Below are 21,294 nucleotides of genomic sequence, written 5' to 3'. Positions count from 1 at the left end.
CCAAAGCTGCACGGCTAACGGGGAGGATCCTGGACTGGCTGATGGACTCGGGGAAACTGCCGATGTACGGTCTGGCCAGGAGGCTGGAGCTGGAGCTCGAAGTCTAATACCCTTTCCTTCGAAGGCCAAGAGGCCTTCCCACTTTGTATTTGCAGGATCGCACACTGATCGTTTCCTTGATTGTCGATATGGGTTTTTCACCCGGCCCACGAGGGCGCGGTTTTCCTGTATAGCAAGTTGTTGAAGGTCCGGCAAGCCCGAGGGCACAGCGGTGTAGGAATAATAATAACAATAATGATTCCTGAGGAAAATCGGAATGAGGAAAGAGGCAGGAATGAAAACGAATGCAAGCAGATAGCTTCATCGAATGTCATGCTTTACTGGAAACGACAAACAGAACGACCTCGATGGCTCGCATTCGCAGTGGAGGGGTGTAAGGATGAGGAAGAAGACCAGGAAAAAGCGGGCGAACAATAAAAAACACGTCACACGCTTAGGTCACTGAGGCGGTTTTTCCGGAAGATGGCGGAAGGTGCAAGGTGGAGAGCGTGGCCGGAGGGAGGCGGAGCCGGCTTAGAACTCCGGGCTTGTTAGGGGGAGAGGTCTGCTCCGCACCAAGCCCGTATCAATGGAGGCTTGGACCATTGCCTGACATTGAGGAGACTCAAATCTCCCAAGCAACAAAAGTCAGGATCCGTTCTGCTTGCCGGCAGGTGCTAAAGAGAACCAGACGTGAAGGAAGGAGTTCAGGGAACAGGGACCATGGCCGATGGTATTGATCAAGATCCAAACTGGACAATTGGCTTGCAAGTTGCTAGCAAGTAAGTATGTGATATCTCACATAAGATAGCAACTTAGGCTGGTTCACCCAGATGTTTATCCAGGGGTCCAGGAACAAAGAGGGATGCCGCGCAGTTTCTTTTTGGTACTTGGGGCGGATTGCCTTGCCTTCACAAAATCAAGAAATGTCAGAGCAATGTTACAGAACTAGGGTGCAATCTGGATAGTGTCGACACCATCGGCACATAGTAGGTATTGTCGCATCCCTGGGCTGTCCTTCGTGAGCCTGAAGCTCCAAGCTGCCTTATTGACATGCTCAGGGGTTTGTTCAAAACCTGGTTGACAGGTTGACAGGGCACTGAGTGTTCAGGGGAAGATGGTCCGTGCGAAGAGTGAAGTGGAGTACCTCTTGAGAGGCAACTGACGTCGCAACCTCAAAAGTCCCGACGCTTGGTGTTGTGCTTTCGTCGCAAATCCGATTGACACAACTCAGTGCCAGCGGCTGCAACGGCGCCGTTCCTATGCACAAACCCAGGTGAACTGTAACCATGGCGCCCACGGAGAACAGCGAGGCCGGTCCCTGGGACAAGGAAACGAAGCAGAAGTTTGAGGAGTGAGTGTCTTTCCAGCTGCGTTGTCCTCCTCGGAGTCGGCAATACTAACCTACTCCATGTGCAACAGCAAGGACCGAAGCGAGTTCCTTGACCCTTGCCAGGAGGCAGCCGCGCGGAGCATCCGGTGTTTGCATCGAAACGCTGGGGACAGACAGATGTGCTCAGATTACTTCCAGTTAGTGATGGCTGCGTAGAGGGGACGGAGTCTGTGAAGACATAGCTGACTGACGTTGGGATCTCGCAGGGCATACAGGGACTGCAAGAAGGCCTGGGTATGGCCTGCCGCTTGCGCTGCTTTTGGACTGGTCGCTGACTTGGTCTTAGATCGAGAGGAGAAAGCTAGAGAAGAAGGGGATCCTGTTTTGATACCCAGGTTTCTGCGATACATTCACCCGGCCGAGTTGATCACATTGTCTGGCATTGAGTCGGCTTCCTCTGTGTCCCGCCGAGGGAGAGCCAGGCAGCGCTCGGTCTTGGTATCTCTCCGTGACAAAACCCTGCAGCGGACGATCGGCGTGTTTAGTTTTCTTGTGTACAACACATGTAGAATAATTTTTTCTAATATCTATTACCCATTCCTCAGGAACGGGATGGGAAGTCGATGGCATCGGTATTGCGGTGGCATCTGGGAATAGGGAGCATCATGAACTTCAAAGTATCAGAGTCGAAGTGCCGGGGAGATCGGTCGGGTGGACAGGCCACTCACCTTGGTGAATCCGCTCGGTGGAGGTGGGGTTCCTTTTTTCTCGGCGCACAGGCCATGGTCGACAATCACCCCGCCAAAACTGACACCAAAGCCGATCCAGCCAACTGCCACGCTTCGCAGGGTACGGATCCGTACTTGTCCAACGGTGGCTGGCGTCGGCAGCCGGGCATCGCGCGTTGGAACTCACGGATTTGAGAAGGCGCATAGGAAGCACGAAATAAGTCAGCTCAGACGCTGACATTGAGCGTGTAGAAGTGAAGAGCAGGAAGCTCAACTTGATTGCGATTGCGGTTGCGTTTGCGATTGGCGCTGCCCCGCGTTGGGAACATTACACGCCTTGAACGCATATACCTTGCCCTGTCGCTCCGGAGCAGTCTCAGCTTCACTCCATGTCTTCTTACAGATATGGCCGTCCGGCCCTCAAGAGCAGCGTCGACGTGCAGCTGCAGACGGCCTTCAGCGATGGCAACTGGAACACCGTCATCCGCCTGGCAGCCAAGAGGGCAGCCACCCTCAAAGATCCATACTACGAGGTGTGTATAAGCGTTCATTTTCCCTGGTTCAAACAAATAAACAGACACTTATCTCATTTTCCCAGGCCATCAAGATGTGCGCCGAGTCCCAGCTCGACGGCACAGCTCAGAAGTGCGGCGTGCTGGTGGCCATTGATGACTTCGTCAAGAGCAAGAAGACGCCCGACCTCGACACCATTGAGCTCTACGAGTGGGCATGCCGCGACTTCTTTGACTATGAAGTCGAGTATGCCGACACCCTGGGACCCCTGAGGGCCCGCTGGGCCAAGGCCAACCCTGGCAGCCCCCTGGCCCTGCAGTGTCTCCAGGCCTGTCTCGAGAAGTGGGATCTCGTGAGCGCCCAGCAGGTAACCAAGCATCGCTCCGACCCGCTGCAGTTATCCAAGTCATTGACATTCTTTCAGATTGCAACCAGTCTGGACAAGGCTTATGCCAACACTGCCGACCGCCGCTACATGTTCTGGAGTATCACTCTTACCTTTCTCCTTTCAGTGAGTCTCCTAATCACATACGGCGTTGCCCTTGCCTGACATGGACAGATTAGCCCACAGTGCACCGATGCGAGCCGCAAGGTCTACAGTCTCTTGGCCGTCAGGCAGCTCGAGCGGGCTGCTGATCTGACAGAGAATGTACGTCGTGCGCTACTACCCCTGTGAACCTATTCTGACACTCTCAGTCGGCCAAATTGGAACCTACAGACAGGGGCCTTCTCACGGAGGAGGAGATTTGCCTCTACTTCCGCGTGCTGCTGAGTCATGGGACCAAGGAGGAGTTCGTCTCCAGGTTAAAGAGCCCCAAGCTGGGGGCCATCAGCCAGCTTAAGGAAGGCCGCAAGCTCCTCTTCTGTGAGGGACTCAATGCCCTTGAGACCTGGGGCGAATGGGAGCTCATTTACAATTTCTGCCGCGAGGCCTTGACATTCGGTCTGGAGGGTACCACCTCCCCTTTCTTCGTCTGCGACCTGCAAATATGGAGGAAGTTTGCGTCGTCTGCTAGCAAAGTTACAGACTCGGACAGGTGGGCTCACCCGTCACTTGGGGCCATCTGGGACAGCCACTAATGCATCGCAGTGCGCTCAGTGAGGTCCAGGCCATTCTAAAACGCTACATCGAACTCAAAGACAAGGCTAGTGCCATGTACAAGAAGAACCTCAGCTTAGCCCTGCTCGAGACAACCTTCCGGCTACCCGCGACGACGCTGAATCCCGCCCACGATAATCTGGGCTTGACACCGAGAGTAGTCCAGCTCGGTCTGTTCCTGGACCAGTACTTTGAGCGACTCTCCGCCTTTGACGACATCAAGGGTTACGTGGCCGAGCTGAGCTTTGAGGAGATCAAGACCCTGATGGAAGGTGTTTTACCAAAGCTTCTGGATGAGGTACGTCAATGTTGTATCTGTTTCAGCAGGATCTCTAACGCCTTGCCAGAATGCCGACAAGCCCAGAAAAACGGTTCTCCACGCCTTGCAGTGCAAGCTGCGTTATCTCCTCACAACATGTCCGCAAACGCTCTCACCCCAAACGTCTGTCGCCAATGGCGAAGCCCAAAAGCCATATCAATGCCGATTCTGCACCAGCCCAGCCTCGCTTCCTTGCGAGGGCTGTCTCAGAACGCTCATTACCGATGCCTCCAAATCGTACCAGCAAATAAACGGGGACAAAGAGATTTTGGACTCAATCCCCCGCCTGGATAAAGATCCTCGTCTGGATCTCGCCCTTGTCATGGGTACCTCACTCCTGAAGTTGTCCGGGTTGAGGCCACGGACGCCAGACGCAGGTCACTCGCTGTGGCAGGACGTGAATCCTGGCCAATTCCTGCAGGCCGTGCTGCTCCTCGATGCCCAGCTGAAGGAAACACACGGGGATACCGAGCTGCGGTTGCTGCTGGTTCAGCTGTACTTGCTCCTTGGTTGTGCGTCCTACGCCTATCAGCTCTGGACGCCACTCGATATAAAGCGAACGATCCAGGACTCGCTCAGCCCTCTGTTCTTCGACAGGATATCCTCACTGTCACCCGGGCTGTTCCAGGGAACTCGTCCGTTGATGGAGCCGTTGCGAAGTTTTTACAACCACAATCTGGACGACAGGTCACCGGTGCGCATCTGGGATGCTTTTGCCGCGGGCAGCTACACCAGCATTCTCGACATGACCGAGTATGACGGGAACTTGCGCAGGAGCTGCACTGTGATGATGACTCTGGTGGAAGAGAGGCGAGCAACCAGGTGCTACGGCGGGAAGATTGATGTCGAGATTGAGGAGCATCCGCTTGCTGGTGCGTTCATCGCTCTGATAGTAATGTTTGGGGCTCGCTGACCTTCTAGAAAACATCAACGACGACACAACCCTCGTCAATAAGACGGACTACGGTCCCTTCCCTAACCTCGAAAGCGTCCACGGCCCGCCAATCCACGAGTACCTCCGTCTTGGCCCTGGTCTTTCTGTAAGCAGCAGTTTCCTGTCTCGCCTTTTCGGCCACTAACCTTTACAGAATGAACGCTCCCACCTGGCTTTCCTCTCTGAACAGTACCTGGACTTGCTTCACTATAAGCCCCCGAAAGATTACAAGCCCTCCAAAGCCTCCGAAGCCGCCCTCCGCGATCGCGAATACACTCTGGAAACCCTCTCCCGCCTCAGCAATTCCCTGACCGACTTCCTCCACCAACCCGCCACCCCGACCCGTCTCACAACCCCCGAGACAACCTACTATACCGTCCTCTCCCTGCTCTCCGCAGCGCTTCTCATAGCCCTCTCCACTCCTCGCTCCGACCCCGTTCCTAAAACGCTCTCCCTGCTTTCAAAATCAATCAAATCCGCCTTCGCCTCCCTCCGCATGAGCTTCTTTACCCTTCCCCATGCAGACGAACACACCAACAGACACCTACCGTCCGCCTGCCTCCACCTGACAGAAATGCCGCACCTCGCCGCCATCCGCGATACAGCCCTCGCCATCAAGCACAGCGCCGCCTTTGTGCTGTCGTTTCACGAGAAGGAGCTGGCGCGCGACCGGAGCGGCCGGTCGGGCTTGCACCGCGATGTCATATCCGAGATGAAGGTTCTCGCCGAGCTGGCGGGGAAGGCGCTCGTCGAGGTCAAGGGGTGTGTGCACCGGCTGAAGGAGGCGCTTGCTGAGGCCGGGTGGTTGGATCGGCTGCTTGGGTTGGTTTTTGCCGAGGGGGATGGCCATGATGGTAATGGTAGGGAGGAGGATGTGGGTAGGGTGGTGGAAGAGGTTGTGGGCGGGAGAGCGCTGACGGAGGAGTGGGCTGGAAAGGTGGTTGAGAGTTGGCGGGAGGGGGTTAAGGGGTGGGGGATGGTCAGGATGGAGTAAGGTGGATGAGGTGCTGGAGATGGATGAAGGATGAGTGTTGTGTGGCTGAGTTCAGTCCGAGTATATGCGGAATGCGAGATAAACATAGATCGCGTGGATAAGAACTGCGGAAAGGCTCATTGACCAGCCACCCGCCTCCCTTCATGGAGTAGCCAGCTAGGGGAAACCCATAAATCTTGCTCCCGTCCACTCTAATGGAGGGCCGATCTGCCGCAAGTTCAACAAATGGATCGAAGATGAATGTTCTTAATGCAACGCCGACTACCCAAATTCGCCGTGCTCCTGGCACATCATCACCCGCTATGCGGAGGTATCATCCGTCGCATCCAACTCCGAACCTACTCGAGCCCAGAATGACGGGAGGATGGAGATGAGGTAAAAAAATAAAGGAGATTGACTGCAAATGGCAAGATCATTCAAACTGCCTTCAACGCAACCCTCAGCCAGGAAAATGGAAATCATAACCACCCCATCATTATCCCCTTTCTCACTCACCCATGAATAACCCCTGCAGCCAGCCCCCCTTCACGCCCAAAAAGAACCAGAAAATGCTTCAATAAGAATGAGGAAAATGTCCCGAAGAGCTACTGCTCCTCCGTCTCGCCTTCCTCGCAAGAATCTCCCGCCTATCCTCCTGCAGCGTAACCCACACCCAGAACCAGCTCATGGTCTCAACGAACATAAACGTGAAGAACACCCTGTTCTTGAGTGCGTCGCCGCCCCAGGTGGACAGGGCGTAGCCGTCCTGGTTGTGGTGGCGGTGGGATGACGGGTGTTTGAATGAAAAAGACGATGACGACGACGACGAAGAAGAAGAAGAGGAGGATGAGGAGTTGGATTGGGACGAGGACGAAAAGAAGGGAGAGGAGGCGGAGAAGAAGAAGGTGTAGAGGGTCAGGATGAAGGATATTGATGTGCGGAGGGGGGCCTGCATCCCCCAGTAGTGGATCAGACAGATCTCGTCGGGGAGGGAGAGGGTGACGAGGTCGGTTAGGCCGAACAGGGCGAGGACGACGGCTAGGAAGGCGAGGGCGGGGGATTGTGTCTCGAAGGAGCGTGAATGTGGCTGGATTGCGGGGGCTGTTGTTAGCTCTTGGTAGTTTGACATGGGTGGAAGGGGGGGAAGATGTACCAGTCCCATCGACTCGCCGAGGAGGTAGACGACTGCTTGGTCGGCTATTGTCCCTGGGTTGGTGAGGAAGAAGAAGCCCAGTGTGATGTGGAAGAGGCAGAGCGAGGTGAGGATCGTCTTGGCGGATATGAGCGCCATGATCGCGTTTGTTAATGTTGTGGGTTGACGGTCAGGGAAGCAGCATGGAGAAAACCGCTCAAGGTTATGATGAACGGCGCGAGAAGGAGGTTAGCAGCTCCTAGGCGCTGTGAAACTGGAGCGCTGAAGTCGCAAGACTCTGTCACAAGGCAGGTCCGGAGTCGGGTGGGGTGACACGGATGCTGCGGTAGTGGTTGGAGGACCTCAAAGTCGTGTCGGACGGACGTGCTCACAAATCAGGTTCGGCTAGGAGATGCTACTGATTCAAAATCGGTGTTGATCCATGGATGGTTCTGTGGCATATCTACCTTGGCAAAACCATGGGATCTTGGTGTTTGGGATTCTAGTGACTGGAACAATGACGGGCATGGGACCTTATCGGCCACGTCTCGCTGATAGACAAGGGTGTTCGATTAGCTGCCAGGTCATGGATCGGAGCTCGAGCCACAATTCAGGTGCCTAAACGCGGGGCTTGTGGCTAGGGCTCCAGGGTCCAGAGGTGTCAGGGTTGATATGGCAGGCCCTGGTTTCAATGCTTGCCTCTCTGAGAATGCCTCCCAAGTGTTGAGAAAAGTCAGGACAGTGAGGTGTTCATGACCTCTTGATTGACTAATCCCATAATTTCTTCAAGTTTTACCTCACTTCCAAAAACATTCTACTGCCTGCTTGCAAAACGGCGGCAGCCATTACCATAATCATCCTCTACAACAACACACATAGCAAATCACTCACACCACTAAATGACAGGCTCCCCAGAATTGGGCGAGCCCGCGCTCGACATTGACCGCCACCTCAAATACTGGAAGATGTGCCTCCAGGCACCCCTGCCCATCCACTACCTCTCCAACGACGGGAACCGCATGGCCCTGGCTTACTTCATCATCAACTCCATCGCCATCCTCTCCCCTCCCTCAGCCAGCACTCAGCATCACCCAGTATCACCCGACAGCAGTACCAACACTACTCCCCAACAACAACACACAACCCCGCAAAGAAAACCCCTGATCCCCCCAGAAGACCGCAGCAAACTCCGCCGATGGGTCCTCTCCCACCAGCAGCCAGGCGGCGGTTTCGCCTCCACCCCGACCCTTCTCTTCCCCATGAAGAAGGGTCACGAGACGGACACGGAGGAAGAGGACCGGGAAGGGGCGGGCTCGGCGGGGCTGGCGAACCTGCCCGCGACATTATTCGCGCTGCAGCTGCTTGCGCTGCTGGCGGACGAGCACAACGAGGCCGGCGCGTTTGCGGGCGTGGACAGGGTGCAAACACTGCGGTGGCTGAGGAGGTTGCAGCGGGAGGATGGGAGTTTTGGGGAGGTGTTGAAGCAGATGCCGGGTGTGGGGTGGTTTATTGGGGGTGGGTATGACATGCGGTATTGTTATATTGCGGCGTCGATACGGTGGATGTTGAGGGGGGATGTGAGCGAGGGAGAGCCCGGGTGGGTGGAGGATTTTGATACCGAAGCGTTGGCAAAGTATATTTTAAGAAGCCAGGTGTGTTTTTCTGAACGGTCTTTGCTTGTGGAGTGATGGCTATTGACCCGGTAGACCTACGACGGCGGCTTTGCGGGCAGTTCGGCCGAGGAGCCTCACGGTACGCCTCTCCTCCCGTCCTGTGGCACTCTACTAACCCATCAGCCGGCTACGCCTACTGTGCAATCGGCGCCCTCTCCCTGCTGGACCGGCCCCTCTACAACAGCACCGCCGCCCACCCCAGCGCAGTCCTCCACTCGGGCATCCGTAACATGCCCGGTCTGATCCACTGGCTGGCCTCGCGCCAGTTCGTCTACCTGGAGCCACCCGCTCTCGATGAAGAGGAGGAAGGGGAAGAAGAAGACAACTTCCTGCTCCCGCAACGGCTCGCAGACCTCACGCTCTCCGAAGATTACCGCCATGTGGCCTGCAACGGCCGCTGCAACAAGGTCGCAGATACCTGCTACACCTGGTGGGTCGGCGCGGCGCTGGCCAACCTTGGGCAGAAGCACTTGCTTGACTGGAGGTCCTCGCGGCGGTTCCTGCTCGAAAAGATGGCCCACCGCATCGGCGGGTTCGGTAAGCACGCAGGCGATCCGCCCGACGTGTACCATGCGTGCTTTGGCCTGACGGCGTTGGCCGTCATGGGTGAGCCTGGGCTGAGCGAGGTGGACAGCGCGTTGGCCGTGCCGGTGAGGACTGTGAGAGTGATTGAGAAAGCCCGGGCGGCGTCGGTGGAGAGGGCTATGGACGAGAGAAGGAGGTTGGTCACTGGAGCGCTGGAGATGGGGCTGGCGATGAGGGGGACGAAACCGGCTTGGTTGAGTGCTGTTGGGGGTTAACATCCTACAGAAACTGGCTAGTTGCCTTCGCTAACCCGAATTGCGATATCTGATCGAAACAAAGTTAGGGTATCGATCTTTAAGCCTCCACAACATGCTTGATCAGCCTCTTGTAGCCCTCCACTGCATCCTCCAGGTCCTTGATGGTCAGGCCCTCGTCATCACCATGCGCCACGAGGATACTGCCCGGTCCGTACAGGTAACTGACGTGGTCCCCCTCAAGGTTGGGCACATCCGTCCCATAGTTGGCAACCATCGTCTCGAAACCTGCGTCTCATTAGCCCGCCTTCTCTACACACCACACACCACACACCACACACCACACACCGCACCCTGTAAAAACTCACCATCAACATCGCACTCGCACTCCACGGGCCCATAGCCACCCCCAACCTCCAATGTCAGCGCCTCGGAATCCACCTCCTTCAACACTCTCCTCATCCTCTCCCCAACAATTTCCGCCCCCGTCCTCCGATCCCCCGCCGCAACCCTCACCGCCAACCTCGCCCTCGCCTCCTTGGCAATCACATTCGCCGCCACCCCGCCCTCAATAACCCCGACATTAACTGTCGTATTCCCATACCTCTCGCTGCTCCCAAGCTCCGCATCAAGCAACCTCCCCAAACCCCTGACCAACACCGCCGTTGCGCTCTTCCCCAGCCAGGGGTACCCCGAGTGCCCGGCCTTGCCGGTCGCCACCACCGTCGCAGAGGCAATGCCCTTGTGGCCGCAGGCGAGCTTGCCCTCTGTCGGTTCGCCGAACACGGCCGCCTTCAGTTTCTGGGGAGGGGACGAGTGCTGGAGGGAGGATGAGAAATACTTCATGCCCTTCCCGCCGACCTCCTCGCCTACGACGAAGAGGAGGGCTATGCTGTCGCGCGGGATGGAGCCTGATTGCAGAAGGAGGGTGATGGCGGTGATTTGGGCGGCGACGGAGCCTTTAGCGTCGACGGAGCCGCGGCCTGAGATGAGGGTTGATGGGTGGAGAGTGGTGAAGTTGAGGGGTTGGGAGGGTGGGATGTGGGTCGAGTTGAGCGCGTACGGGAGGAAAGGTGGGACGACGTCGATGTGCGAGGTGATGAGAACGCGGTTGTGTAAGGGGGTTGGGGGGATGTGGTCACGGCCCGGCCAGGCGATGACGTTGAATCGGGCCGGGCTGCTGACGTGTCTAGGGAGCGGTTGCAGAGTAACGGTGAAGTTCAGGCGGGTGAGGCATTTTTCTAGGAACAAAGCGACGTCGGCTTCAGAGCCGCTGATGGAAGGGATGTTGACGAGGTCGCGGTGGAGGGTGAGCAAGGAGACGCGGTAAGACGGAGCATCCTCGCGGCTGGGTATGGCATCGAGAGAGGAGGCAAGGGGTTGTTGGTCGTTGGAAGACAAGTACGCTAAGGCTGAAGCGCTCAGAGCGCTGAGAAGCCGTAAAGAATGAGATCCAAGCCTCATCTCGATTCACTTCTCCGAGTCGGATCAAAGTATGAAGCCAAGTGATGAATGGGAGAAGCTGCGTGGGTTGCGGCGGGATGAGGTCATCTCAAGCGGAGCCCACTGCACTCAGCAGCTGAGAATGCCAAGCCCTTGGTAGGCCGCCGAGCGACAAACGCCGTCCACGCAGATCTGACCCTCTGCTGGTCAACTTCACCAGCTGTGAACCCAGCCGCTATACTCTATGCTCAACAGGCTGCTTATCCAGAATCGCCAAATCATAGCCGGAAGTAAAGAAGAAACAAAGTCAACGGGCTCAGCTCGGACCTACCTCCGCCACCTCTCGGGCAGCACCTGGCTAAAGTCGAACCGGCCATCGGCCCCCTTGACCACTGTCCCCCTCTCGGTGACAATGGCATCAATAAGGGTATGCGGCGTGACATCAAACGCGGGATTCCACACGGCAATTCTCTGATCGGCAATGGCGACCCTGGCCGTCCTGGTCGTGTCGACCTTCCCATCCGGCTCCACCACAGCGCCACTGATCTGGGTCAGCTCCTCGGGCTTGCGCTCCTCAATCTTGATGCCGTCACCATTCTCGGTGTCGAGGTCGATGCTCGTGGTTGGGGCGGCCACGACGAACTTGACGCCGTGATGGCGTGCCAGCACGGCCAGCGCGTAGGTGCCAATCTTGTTGGCCGTGTCGCCGTTGCGCACGACGCGGTCGGCGCCGACGATGACGGCGCCAATGTTCATACGCGCGCGCTGCTGCGCGAACAGCGCGGCCGCCATGCTATCGGTGATGAGCGTCGCGGGGATGCCCTCGAAGACGAGCTCAAACGACGTCAGCCGGCTACCCTGGTTGTACGGCCGCGTCTCGGTGCAGAAGGCATGCTTGAGGAGGCCCTGCGCGTGCACGCTGCGGATGATGCCGAGGGCGGTGCCGTGGCCCGAGGTGGCCAGCGAACCCGTGTTGCAGTGGGTGAGGACCGAGAGAGGGCGGTCCGGGGTGGCATTGAATTGCTGCTGCAGCCAGGCGGCGCCGTAGGAGCCGATGGACGTGTTGTTCTCAAGATCCTTGGCCAGGATGTTTTCGGCGGCCTCAATGTACGAGTTGAGGATGGCTTCCTTGGCCTCGGGGTAAGCCAAGCCCTCGAGCTTGGTTGCGCGTGCGGCCAGTTTGAGCAGGGCGATGGCGTTGGAAAGGTCAACGGCGGTCGGCCGGCTTTCTTTTAGGTAGTCGAGGCGAGACTCAATGTAGGCGATGGTGTCTTCCGGCGTTGTTGCGGCTGGTGGTGCTGTTAGTGAGTGGGCATGCTCGAAGATAGCCTTCAGCGCTCACTGCATCCCCCGTTTTGCAGCTCGACAGCATGAGCGAGAGCAGCAACAATGGCGATCGCCGGTGCTCCTGATAATCGTCAGCCGGGAATCCGAGTACCTGTTTAAGCGATGCTGCACTCACCCCTCACCCTCATGGACCGGATACATTCAAAAGCCTCTTCTGCCGTCGACACCTCATCGTAGTGATGTTCATGGGGAAGCCTGAGCTGGTCCAGGACTAACAACTTGCCCCGCGAATACTTGATCGCCTGGAGTGATGCCATAACTTTGAACCGAGGTAGGGGTCATAAAAAAAAAAAACTAAATTTGGAGGGACAAGCCAAAGAGGATCAAAGCTATCAAAGTGCCCGATTCTCTGGCGATCAGAAAAAACGGCTTTCGCATATGGATGAAAATGTCTCTTCAGGCACTTCTTGAGATGGCGACAAGACCCCGCCACAGGCGACATCTTTCTTGGTGGGGTAGCTGTCAGGGGTGGCAGATCACCCCGCGCTAGTCCCGAGCCGGCGTAAGCTCAGCGCACGGGCGGGTCACAGCTGCAGGGCTCAGGCGGTGAGAGTCACCGACATACACGCTGTGCATAACCAACGTCTCCTAGCAGCGGAACGTGGAGAAGCAACTTCAACCCTCCGTCTCCAACTGCTGCGATGTCGCGGTCTTCTTGACAGCTTCGACGAAGGTCATGATATAAGCCCGCCTCGCGCTGTTCAGCATGGAACAGCCATTCTCAACCTCGAAAGTAACAGGTAGACTCTCCCAAACTTCCCTCCTTCCATCCAGGGCCACAATTGACTTTGATCCCCCGGCAGTCGAGTACCATGATCCCTACGATGTCTACAAGCTGCTAGCGCCGGGCCTGATCCCTCGCCTCCCGCTGCGCGATCTCAACTGGCAGTCGCACGCGGGCCCACTACGTTCCATCAACACCCTCCACATCGAGCTGGTCCCAGCCGGCGTCGATTATTCGGCCATCTTTACTCCGCTCTCCTCTCCGAACCCGAAGACCCCGAGTCCTGGCGATACTGCCGTGTCGGCCAGCCGCGACGATGGTTTCCAGACAGCACCCATTGGCAGCAGGGCAGGTTCCACGGAACAGCAGGGTGATTCGGTGGCCGGCACACTACGCCCACCAGCAGGAGGCGCCGCCAAGGAACGCAGACACCAGATTCCCGGCCTGCGCAGGACACCCTATCTCAAGGTTCTGTTAGTGAGATGCGACGACAACGACTCGTACAAGGCAACCACGAGATCCGAGATACGCGAGTGGATCAAGACGAACACGGTCGGCATCCAGGGGAAGTCGGGCAGCACCGCCGAGAACCATGACGCCTTTGAGTGGCTTATCATTCACGTTGTCCTGCCCAATTCCACCGCAGCGACCCAGCCTCGTATCTCGGGCAAGGCACCAGACTCGAGCTCCGATGCCAAGACGTCGTCCCGATGGCGTGGGGGATCGAGCACCTTGCTGGAGAAGATGCGCGCCGACTTCAACGGCTCCTCCAAAGGCGCCGTTGACCGTGTGAGGCAAATCCGCATCGGTATCAACGACGTGCCGTATAACATGCTGCCGCGCGTCGTTCCGGCCGTGCCAACGGGATACACCGAGACGGAGCAAGATGCCGAGGTCGCCTGGACCGACTTAATTACGAAGTTCAAGGAGCTCATCCTCTCAAGTTTCGACAGGCGCGTCAGTCAGTATGAGGAGGATATCAAGGAGAGAGATGCCCAGAGGAGCCTTCCCGGCTGGAACTTTTGTACCTTTTTTATCCTCAAAGAAGGCTTGGCCCGCGGGTTCGAGAGCGTGGGTTTAGTCGAAGACGCTCTCGTCGTGTACGATGAGCTGAGTGTCGGATTGGACAACATCATCAAAGAGCAGGCGATCGCGGAATCTGCCGAGACACACGGTGGCGCGCTGCTCAGTTACACTGAAGACTTGAAAGAGCTCGCCCAGAGAGCCATGGCCGAGATTGGGGGGGGACAACTTGAGTTTGACGATGAGGAAGCCGTCGACCTCCAATCTACGGGAAAGAAGCGCACCGAGACCTTTGACAGCATTCCCATCAGCTCGTCCAGAAAATCATACCGGGATCTCATCCTCGCCAACAACGTGTCGCTCTTTGACTTTAGATGCTACATTTTCTCTCGCCAGATCGCGCTTCTCCTCCGCTTGGCAAATGCGTGGTCGACGCGGGAAGAGCTCCTTGCTAAGCTCAAGGAGCAACAAGAGCTGGCCCCTCGCGGCGTTGCTCCTAGGACGCCTATGCCAAAGATGACGGAGGAGCCAGAGATCTTGCTGCATCTCGCTGAGATATGCAAGCGGACGCTCGAGTTCGTCCCAGCCGTGTCGGCGGTCATGAGGGCAGACATCGTGGCAGCCAAGGTTGAGGGAGATAGAGCTGAGGCCCAGCTGCCCCTAGACCCATTGCTCTCAGAGGTCATTGACAACATGGTCTCTTCTTTCGCCTTCTCTGTCGCCCAGCAGATCCTCGCCCAGACTTCAACAAAAGCCCTTCCCATTCCGCCGTCGACGCTCGGCACGCCCGAGGCCCACGAGCAAAAGGCTGCAATACCGGAGCCGAAAACCATGATGCATCCGGCCCGGAGCTCATCACTCATCACCCAAGCGCGTCCGGGCCCGCCGTTGAGTCCGCTCGGGTTTCCGGGACCTGGCCGTCCCGAGGAAGCCGGCCCTGCTCCCCCCTATCTCAAGTCTGGTCTCGAAGAGCTCGCGGCCCAAAGAGCCGAGCTGTGCACTTTGTCCAGAAACATCCTCCATGAGTGCGGCAAGAAACGGGGTTGGACGGACGGCTGGGCGTTGGTGCCTATAGTTGGAGAAACGGGCATATCCGAGATGGAGGACATCAACCTTGAGGACGACGACAAGGCTGAGCCGAAGTCAGAGGTCTCAGAACACCTTCAAAGGTCGGTTTCTGGCGTGGGCAATACTCTTTTACGGACAGCCCTCGACAACAAGGACGACTTTTACCGCCTGTACGAGACGCTGATTGATAAGGCACTGCGTCACTACACGGTGGCCAGCCACACGCACTCGGTCCAGGCCGGCATGGCCGACCTCGCCGTGCTCAAGTTTCACCTGGGCGAGTACAATGAGGCAGCCTTTTACTTTTACCGCGTCATCCCCTTCTTTGGCCAGAGCGGGTGGAGCCTCCTCGAGCTGTCCATGCTGGTTATGTACGCGCGGTGTCTGAAGGAGCTCAAAAAGCTGGACGACTACGTCAATAAGGCCCTGTTCCAGCTGCTGACCAAGGCTGCTGCTGCGGAACGGGATCGGCTGCAGCAGAGATTGCGGTTCCGCGTCGGGCTCCCCGCGGCCACCCAGTATCCCGAGGCGTCGGCGATATCCGGGTACCTTGCAGACCTGTTGAGCGTCTCAGTGTCACTGGAGAAAGACGTCAAGATCCCATTGGTGAATTTCTTTTGCGACTTGGGCCTGGATGGACCACCGATGTACGACGAAGGCCAGGACAGCTTCTCGCTTTTCTTGGATCTGCACAGCCTGCTAGTGGACGAATTCAAGGCCGACACAGTCAGAGTGCGAATCTCGAGCCCCGCGGCTGGAGGCAACAAGGAAATATGGTTGCAGACCAAGGACCCAGTTACTATCCGCCCTGGTCCGAACAAGGTGAAGGTGCAGGGCACGATGATGATGGCTGGGACCTTCGAGCTGGATCAAATCCGCTTGTGCAGCAGCAAGGTTCTTCTACACTATGAGCGGGACGCGTACCAACCGGCCGATAAGGCGTCGGCCGTCAAAAACGCGCGAGTGGCGCTCTATCAGCGCACCAGCTGCCTCGACGTGGAGCTCACGGGCGCCCCGGACCTCCAGCTCGACAGGAAGAAGTCGCTGGATCTGGAGCTGTCGACCGGGTGGAACGACATCACGAACTGCGAAGTCAGAATCAAGGCGGCCACGGGCGGTTTGAGGCTCGTCATGAGCGAGGCCGAGGTGTTGGGGTCGCTCCAACCGACCAAATCGCAGGGAGGCTCGTTCATGTTTGGCGCCATGCCAGCACACAGCTCGGTCAAGATCAGGTTCCCTTTTACAGTTGAAAACGATGTCCTCGTCGTGACCGTCCGAGCCGAGGTAATCTACTCGACTGACAAGGGAACGTTTTCCTTTTTCAAAGCGTCCTCAGTTCCGATTGCGCTCGCCTTGGAGGTCAATGTGCAAGATATCTTCAAGCACGAGGCTCTCTTTTCGAGGTTCGCCGTGTCCACGGCTAGTGACAGCCCCCTGCGGCTGCTGAAGAGCGAGTTGCTGGGTTCGGACCTTTTCGAGGCGCACTTTGGGCAGCCGTCGAACCAGCCAGTGCTGGTTTTCCCCAAGCAGCCGGCAAGCCTGCTGTACAAGATCACGCGGAAACCCGGGTCTAAGCTCGGGCCCAAGGTGAGAAAGACGCTGTACCTCAAGCTCTACTATAGCGTCATCCAAGACGAAATCCGAGACCTCTTCAGCCGCTCTCTCACCGCCAAACTCGAGTCGACCCCGCTCAAGGAGTTCTCCAAGCTGGTGGTCTCCAAAGTCCTCGGGCGCGTGCAAAACAACCTCTCAGCGTTCGACCTCGAAAAGGCCACCCTCCTCGGCGAGCTCCCCACTTCCTTCCTCTCAGCCATCAACTGGGAGAAGCAATTCCCGGGTCTCGGCGCCAGTAGCCAGCAGGTATCAGCGTTCCTCCGCGCCTGGCTTCACGCCCACCCCACCCTCCCCCTTCTCTTCCACTACCCCGAGCTACAACCATCAACAAAGACGAACACGATCCTCATCCCGGTCGACATCCCGCCCGTCTCGGTGGTCCACACAGCCGACATCCGTCTGCACCAGCCGTTGCCCAGCCTCACGGATGATGCAGCGGGTTGTCCTCCGACGGTGGTAGTCAACCAGGTCCTGCCCGCGACACTGCATCTCAAGTGGACCAGGATATGGGACACGTCGTCTGCCGGCGACCGGCGGAACCAGGACCTCGAGTTTGGGTACGAGATCGTGGCGGCGAGTGATACTTGGTTGGTGGGCGGGAGGAGGAAGGGACATTTCGTCATTCCTGCTTATGAGCCTACTATAACAACAGATGGAGATGGTGGTGGTGGTGGTAGTGGTGGTGGGGAGGGGATGATGAGCTCGACGGTGGAAACAGAGGCCGAGATTCCAGTTGTGCTTGTCCCGCTCAGGGAGGGGTGGTTGAGTTTTCCGGGGGTCGAGATCAAGCCTGTCGGGGGCGGCGGCGGTGGTGGGCGTGGTGAGGATGGGGCTGCTGTTGGCGGGTATGGGCAGTGTGAGACAGACTTTAGGAACTTGGGCGAGACGGTGTGTGTGGTTGCGGACCGGGGCAAGGTCACGCTGAGTTTGGATGCCAGTGGCGCGTCCGGGGGACCGTTAGTACTCGAGTGTGAGGGGTGGGCGGGGGGCGAGGGACGGGTTGTCGTTTGAGAAGGTACATTACAGGCTTTGGGTATGAATATGGGGGAAGGGTTGCTGTTGATTTCATGATTACGACGTGGTGTATTCGGAAGATGACAACATGGCGCCAACTCATACTTCCATCACAACCCGGGATCATAGCAACACGCATCTACTAGATCATCCGGCTCATATATTTACATATATCAGGTCAACACAGCCGGAGTTTGCGTTGATCGGGAGGCGCGATACACTAATGGGGAGGTCTTCTCCGGTTGAGTGTATTCTCCTTGGCACCGGGACGTCTCGTCTTCCGCTCCAAGGGTTGACTTCTTGGGAATGTCACAAACACGACCAGGGCATGCATGGGGTGTTCGACTGTTACTGCTTCTCGGACAATGCCAATGTCAGCTGCAGCCTCCAAAAAGGGAAAACTTGCCAAGGCTGGTTTGGACCATAGCCGGACTGCCCGGACCTATGACGTCACATTGGCGGTGCGCGAGCATGCACCTGCACTTGAAGGCGCATCGAAATGCTGGAGAGATCCAATAGTATCATGACCGAGAGGAGGTCGCGAGGTTGAAGTTCCTTTCGCGAAGATATAAGCCCTGCAGCAGTCCTGTCTTGCGCTTCGCTCTGATTGATCATTGACAGCTGTTAACTCCACTCGGGTACATTTCCCTTGCTCAACCTGGAAGCCACCCGATCGACGACCCATGGTTCGATAATCGCTCCATCGCGACAGGAGCCAAGAGTTTCTTGGCATCTCTAACTTTCTCTACCGTTTGAAGAACGATCGAGGGGTCCCTTCCATACATCTATCTGTATTGACCAGGGACTCTCCTACGAAATCATCTTAACCCCACGCCAGCGATGCCAACTCACAGCCCGGAGAGGCCGGACCATTCTTCTCCGGCGGACGGTGCACAGCTGAATGGCTCACCTCACCCGCAATCCCCACAGTCCACCTCCAACGCAGTCCAGAAAGATGGAGCTGCGAATGGACGTGACGGCCCGCCTCACAGCATGGGCAACGAGCTCCACGCACCGACAGCCGGCGATCTCCGCGAGAAGTTCATGCATAAAAAGGGGAAGCTCACGGAAAAGAAGGAGCAGCTCAAGCACAAGTCCAAACCTCCAGGCGGCTTCGACCCCACTCCGCTACCAGACGCCCCTCCAGGATACACCCTCAAGTTCACATTCCACCGCGCCGAGAATCTGCCCGTCGGCGACCTTCACCTCACCTCGTCCGACCCCTTCCTCAAGGCTACCCTGATAGCCGCCGTGCCTCGGCGGCACAAGGAAGACCCGCTGCTCACCCGGCGCACCCGCACGCTCAGGAAAACCACCGAGCCGGCCTGGGAAGAGGACTGGGTCGTCGCGAATGTTCCCGCATCAGGGTTCACGCTCAAGTGCCGGCTGTACGACGAGGACTGGCCGGACCACGACGACCGCCTGGGCAACGTCACCATCCGCGTTCCCCACGTGGACGAGAACTGGGAAGGACTGGGTCCGGACGGCCGCGTGTTTAGCGTCAAGAAGCGCGCGGGTAGCAAGGTGGCCTATCTGGTCAAGGGTGTCTCGGTCGCGCTGTGGTGCGGACCGGGGTCTGTCACGCCGCGTCTGCATGTCAACATCAAGGTGCTCGGCAAGTCGGATCCGCCGCATGCCCAGATGTATACCGTTGGGCCGACTACATGGGTGAAGCACTACAGTCCCATGATTGGGCGGTTGACGGGCGTCAAGGTGAACAGGGAGGAGCAGGAGGCTGCGTCGTCGAATGCAAATTCAGACAAGAGGGAGAACCAGACAAAGAAATACGAGTGCGTGCCTTGTATCGAGCCGAGGAACAGCAATATTGACGATATCCAGCTTTCAAGCAAACGAGATCCAGCTCTCGGGTCCCGTCCCGCCGCGGCTTTACCATCGCTACGTCGAGTTCCGCCCCATGATCGGACGTATGTTCTCGTCGCGTGGCATCCGGGGCCGCATCTTGCACGCGGTCCTCCACAAGCAGCACAACCGCATCTACAACTACGACTCGGGCACCGAGTACGGCTCGTTCCCGCCCTGCAGCGAGGAGGCGTCGCTGCAGTTTCTGCGCATGGCGCACTTTGACGAGGGCGGTCGCGTCTTCACCTATGTCATCACGCTCGACGGCATGATGCGCTTCACCGAGACCGGCAAGGAGTTCGGCATCGACCTGCTGAGCAAGCACACGATGCACTCAAACGTGGCGACCTACGTCGCGTGCGCGGGCGAGTTTTTTATCCGGCGGCTCGCCCATCCCGCCGATGGTGACCATCACAACCATCACAGCGACGACTCAGAACCTTCTTCCTCCCCCTCCCATTACTCCTCGCCCTTTCCCCACCAACCCCCAGACGACAGCCATCAACCACAGGACAACAGCAATGATCAACTGGAACATTTCCAACCAACCCACCCGCCAAGCTCACCACCAGGCGGACCCCCATCCTCCTCGCCCCCACACGACCCAAGGCTCTACCAACTAGTAATCGACAACGACAGCGGCACCTACCGACCCGACGAATCCGTCCTCCCAGACCTGCAATCTTTCCTGTCGCGCAACTTCCCCGGCCTCCACGTCGTGGCGATGCACTGCGCCGACGAGCGGCTGGCCGAGATGAAGAAGGCGCAGCTGGAGGCCAAGAAGAAGGAGGGAGACGGGATGGTGGTCATGGGCCGGACAAGTATCAGCTCGAGCGGGAGCAGTAGTAGTCTGTTTAGTTCGGAGGACGAGAGTCGCTTGGGACGGTTGGAGATTGCTGCAGCGGAGGAGGAGGATAATGATGATGGAGCGGGGGGGGGCAGGAGTGGGAGGGAGAGGGTCTTTGATGTGGTTAGTGAGCCTGGGAGGTGGAGGGAGGTTCTTGGGTCTGCTGGGCCTGGGATTAGGGGTGGGAAAGGGAAAGGGAAGGAGAGGGAAAGGGGTTGAAGTGGGATTGGTTATGGGGTTGTGGTTGGGCATTCATTTGTTCATGTAAATAGTAAGTGGCGTTTGAGGGAGAGAATTGGCTTGGTAAGGAGGTCAGAAAAGCTGCCTCTTGTTTCTTTCGTGACTTTGTAGGGATCGGTTTTGGATCTGCTGGCGTTTTGGATCCTCCAAGCCGCATATGATCCGATGGAACTGGGGAGCATCGGCCCGCTGCTGATGTGCAGGCCACTCACAGGATCCATGTCGGATCCACACCGAGATCACAGTCTCGTGTGGGGTCACGCAGCTTGGCGCTCTGCTTCTGGAACAATGCTCCATTCTGAAACAAGAAATAGCAGAAGAAAATCTCCAACGGTCATGTTCGGGGTATTGTCATTCCGTTCTCCATTACAGGGCGTTCATTCGGATCGATATGCCCAGGGCAGTTTACAGTAAACCCCAACATTCTCGATAAGTACAGTAGGTTATTGCAATCTCATCAGACTTCAGCGTGAGCTTCTGTTCATTCCGGGGCGGACCCCACTGCGGAGCCACCCTCCGGGCATGCAGCCCACCGCATTCCGATGGATGGGTGAGCGGCGACGCTAACAATTTTGGAGCTCCTGCCCGAACC

The 21,294-nt window shown here is 57.5% G+C and overlaps 8 protein-coding genes across 8 annotated transcripts; 5 read left to right on the top strand and 3 right to left on the bottom strand.

The window, feature by feature from the left end:
* Positions 1–1,268: 1,268 nt before the first annotated feature.
* N657DRAFT_644574 (uncharacterized protein) lies at positions 1,269–1,773 on the top strand. Its single transcript, XM_062792785.1, has 4 exons — positions 1,269–1,393; positions 1,462–1,569; positions 1,639–1,666; positions 1,719–1,773. Exons 1-4 carry the CDS (start codon positions 1,329–1,331, stop codon positions 1,758–1,760), a joined length of 243 nt encoding a protein of 80 aa, XP_062648123.1. The 5' UTR covers positions 1,269–1,328; the 3' UTR covers positions 1,761–1,773.
* Positions 1,774–2,489: 716 nt separating this feature from the next.
* Positions 2,490–5,959, top strand: N657DRAFT_655625 (uncharacterized protein; the record flags this gene model as incomplete). The annotated part of the gene is made up of 9 exons (XM_062794622.1): positions 2,490–2,633; positions 2,699–2,980; positions 3,038–3,124; positions 3,173–3,262; positions 3,310–3,650; positions 3,704–4,010; positions 4,060–4,903; positions 4,953–5,071; positions 5,120–5,959. The coding sequence occupies 9 exons, from the start codon at positions 2,490–2,492 to the stop codon at positions 5,957–5,959; spliced, it is 3,054 nt and encodes a 1,017-aa protein (XP_062648122.1).
* Positions 5,960–6,512: 553 nt separating this feature from the next.
* N657DRAFT_570996 (uncharacterized protein) lies at positions 6,513–7,229 on the bottom strand (the record flags this gene model as incomplete). The annotated part of the gene is made up of 2 exons (XM_062788779.1): positions 6,513–7,025; positions 7,092–7,229. The coding sequence occupies 2 exons, from the start codon at positions 7,227–7,229 to the stop codon at positions 6,513–6,515; spliced, it is 651 nt and encodes a 216-aa protein (XP_062648121.1).
* A 544-nt stretch (positions 7,230–7,773) lies between these two features.
* On the top strand, positions 7,774–9,651 carry N657DRAFT_644571 (terpenoid cyclases/Protein prenyltransferase). Its single transcript, XM_062792784.1, has 3 exons — positions 7,774–8,722; positions 8,777–8,822; positions 8,867–9,651. Exons 1-3 carry the CDS (start codon positions 7,970–7,972, stop codon positions 9,541–9,543), a joined length of 1,476 nt encoding a protein of 491 aa, XP_062648120.1. The 5' UTR covers positions 7,774–7,969; the 3' UTR covers positions 9,544–9,651.
* Positions 9,623–10,986, bottom strand: N657DRAFT_571215 (Zn-dependent exopeptidase; the record flags this gene model as incomplete). Its single annotated transcript, XM_062788798.1, has 2 exons — positions 9,623–9,810; positions 9,891–10,986. 2 exons carry the CDS (start codon positions 10,984–10,986, stop codon positions 9,623–9,625), a joined length of 1,284 nt encoding a protein of 427 aa, XP_062648119.1.
* A 306-nt stretch (positions 10,987–11,292) lies between these two features.
* N657DRAFT_571088 (putative translation initiation factor) lies at positions 11,293–12,569 on the bottom strand (the record flags this gene model as incomplete). The annotated part of the gene is made up of 3 exons (XM_062788787.1): positions 11,293–12,254; positions 12,308–12,373; positions 12,428–12,569. 3 exons carry the CDS (start codon positions 12,567–12,569, stop codon positions 11,293–11,295), a joined length of 1,170 nt encoding a protein of 389 aa, XP_062648118.1.
* Positions 12,570–12,891: 322 nt separating this feature from the next.
* Positions 12,892–17,752, top strand: N657DRAFT_617468 (uncharacterized protein; the record flags this gene model as incomplete). Its single annotated transcript, XM_062790521.1, has 2 exons — positions 12,892–13,052; positions 13,116–17,752. Exons 1-2 carry the CDS (start codon positions 13,019–13,021, stop codon positions 17,750–17,752), a joined length of 4,671 nt encoding a protein of 1,556 aa, XP_062648117.1. The 5' UTR covers positions 12,892–13,018.
* Positions 17,753–18,799: 1,047 nt separating this feature from the next.
* On the top strand, positions 18,800–20,681 carry N657DRAFT_655620 (uncharacterized protein; the record flags this gene model as incomplete). The annotated part of the gene is made up of 3 exons (XM_062794621.1): positions 18,800–19,545; positions 19,595–20,019; positions 20,107–20,681. The coding sequence occupies 3 exons, from the start codon at positions 18,800–18,802 to the stop codon at positions 20,679–20,681; spliced, it is 1,746 nt and encodes a 581-aa protein (XP_062648116.1).
* Positions 20,682–21,294: the final 613 nt, after the last annotated feature.

This window comes from Parathielavia appendiculata, assembly GCF_033297405.1.
Source record: "Parathielavia appendiculata strain CBS 731.68 unplaced genomic scaffold N657scaffold_5, whole genome shotgun sequence".
NCBI lineage: Eukaryota > Fungi > Ascomycota > Sordariomycetes > Sordariales > Chaetomiaceae > Parathielavia > Parathielavia appendiculata.
The sequence above is the reverse complement of the archived record's forward strand: the minus strand, read 5'-3'. Positions and strand labels throughout refer to the sequence as shown.

Coding starts and splice junctions, on each gene's coding strand:
- N657DRAFT_644574 (XM_062792785.1), top strand. CDS start 1,329: ATGGCGCCCACGGAGAACAGCGAGGCCGGTCCCTGGGACAAGGAAACG. Junction 1,570..1,638: donor ATGTGCTCAGATTACTTCCA/GTTAGTGATGGC, acceptor GGGATCTCGCAG/GGCATACAGGGACTGCAAGA. Junction 1,667..1,718: donor GGGACTGCAAGAAGGCCTGG/GTATGGCCTGCC, acceptor ACTTGGTCTTAG/ATCGAGAGGAGAAAGCTAGA.
- N657DRAFT_644571 (XM_062792784.1), top strand. CDS start 7,970: ATGACAGGCTCCCCAGAATTGGGCGAGCCCGCGCTCGACATTGACCGC. Junction 8,723..8,776: donor AGTATATTTTAAGAAGCCAG/GTGTGTTTTTCT, acceptor TTGACCCGGTAG/ACCTACGACGGCGGCTTTGC. Junction 8,823..8,866: donor TTCGGCCGAGGAGCCTCACG/GTACGCCTCTCC, acceptor CTAACCCATCAG/CCGGCTACGCCTACTGTGCA.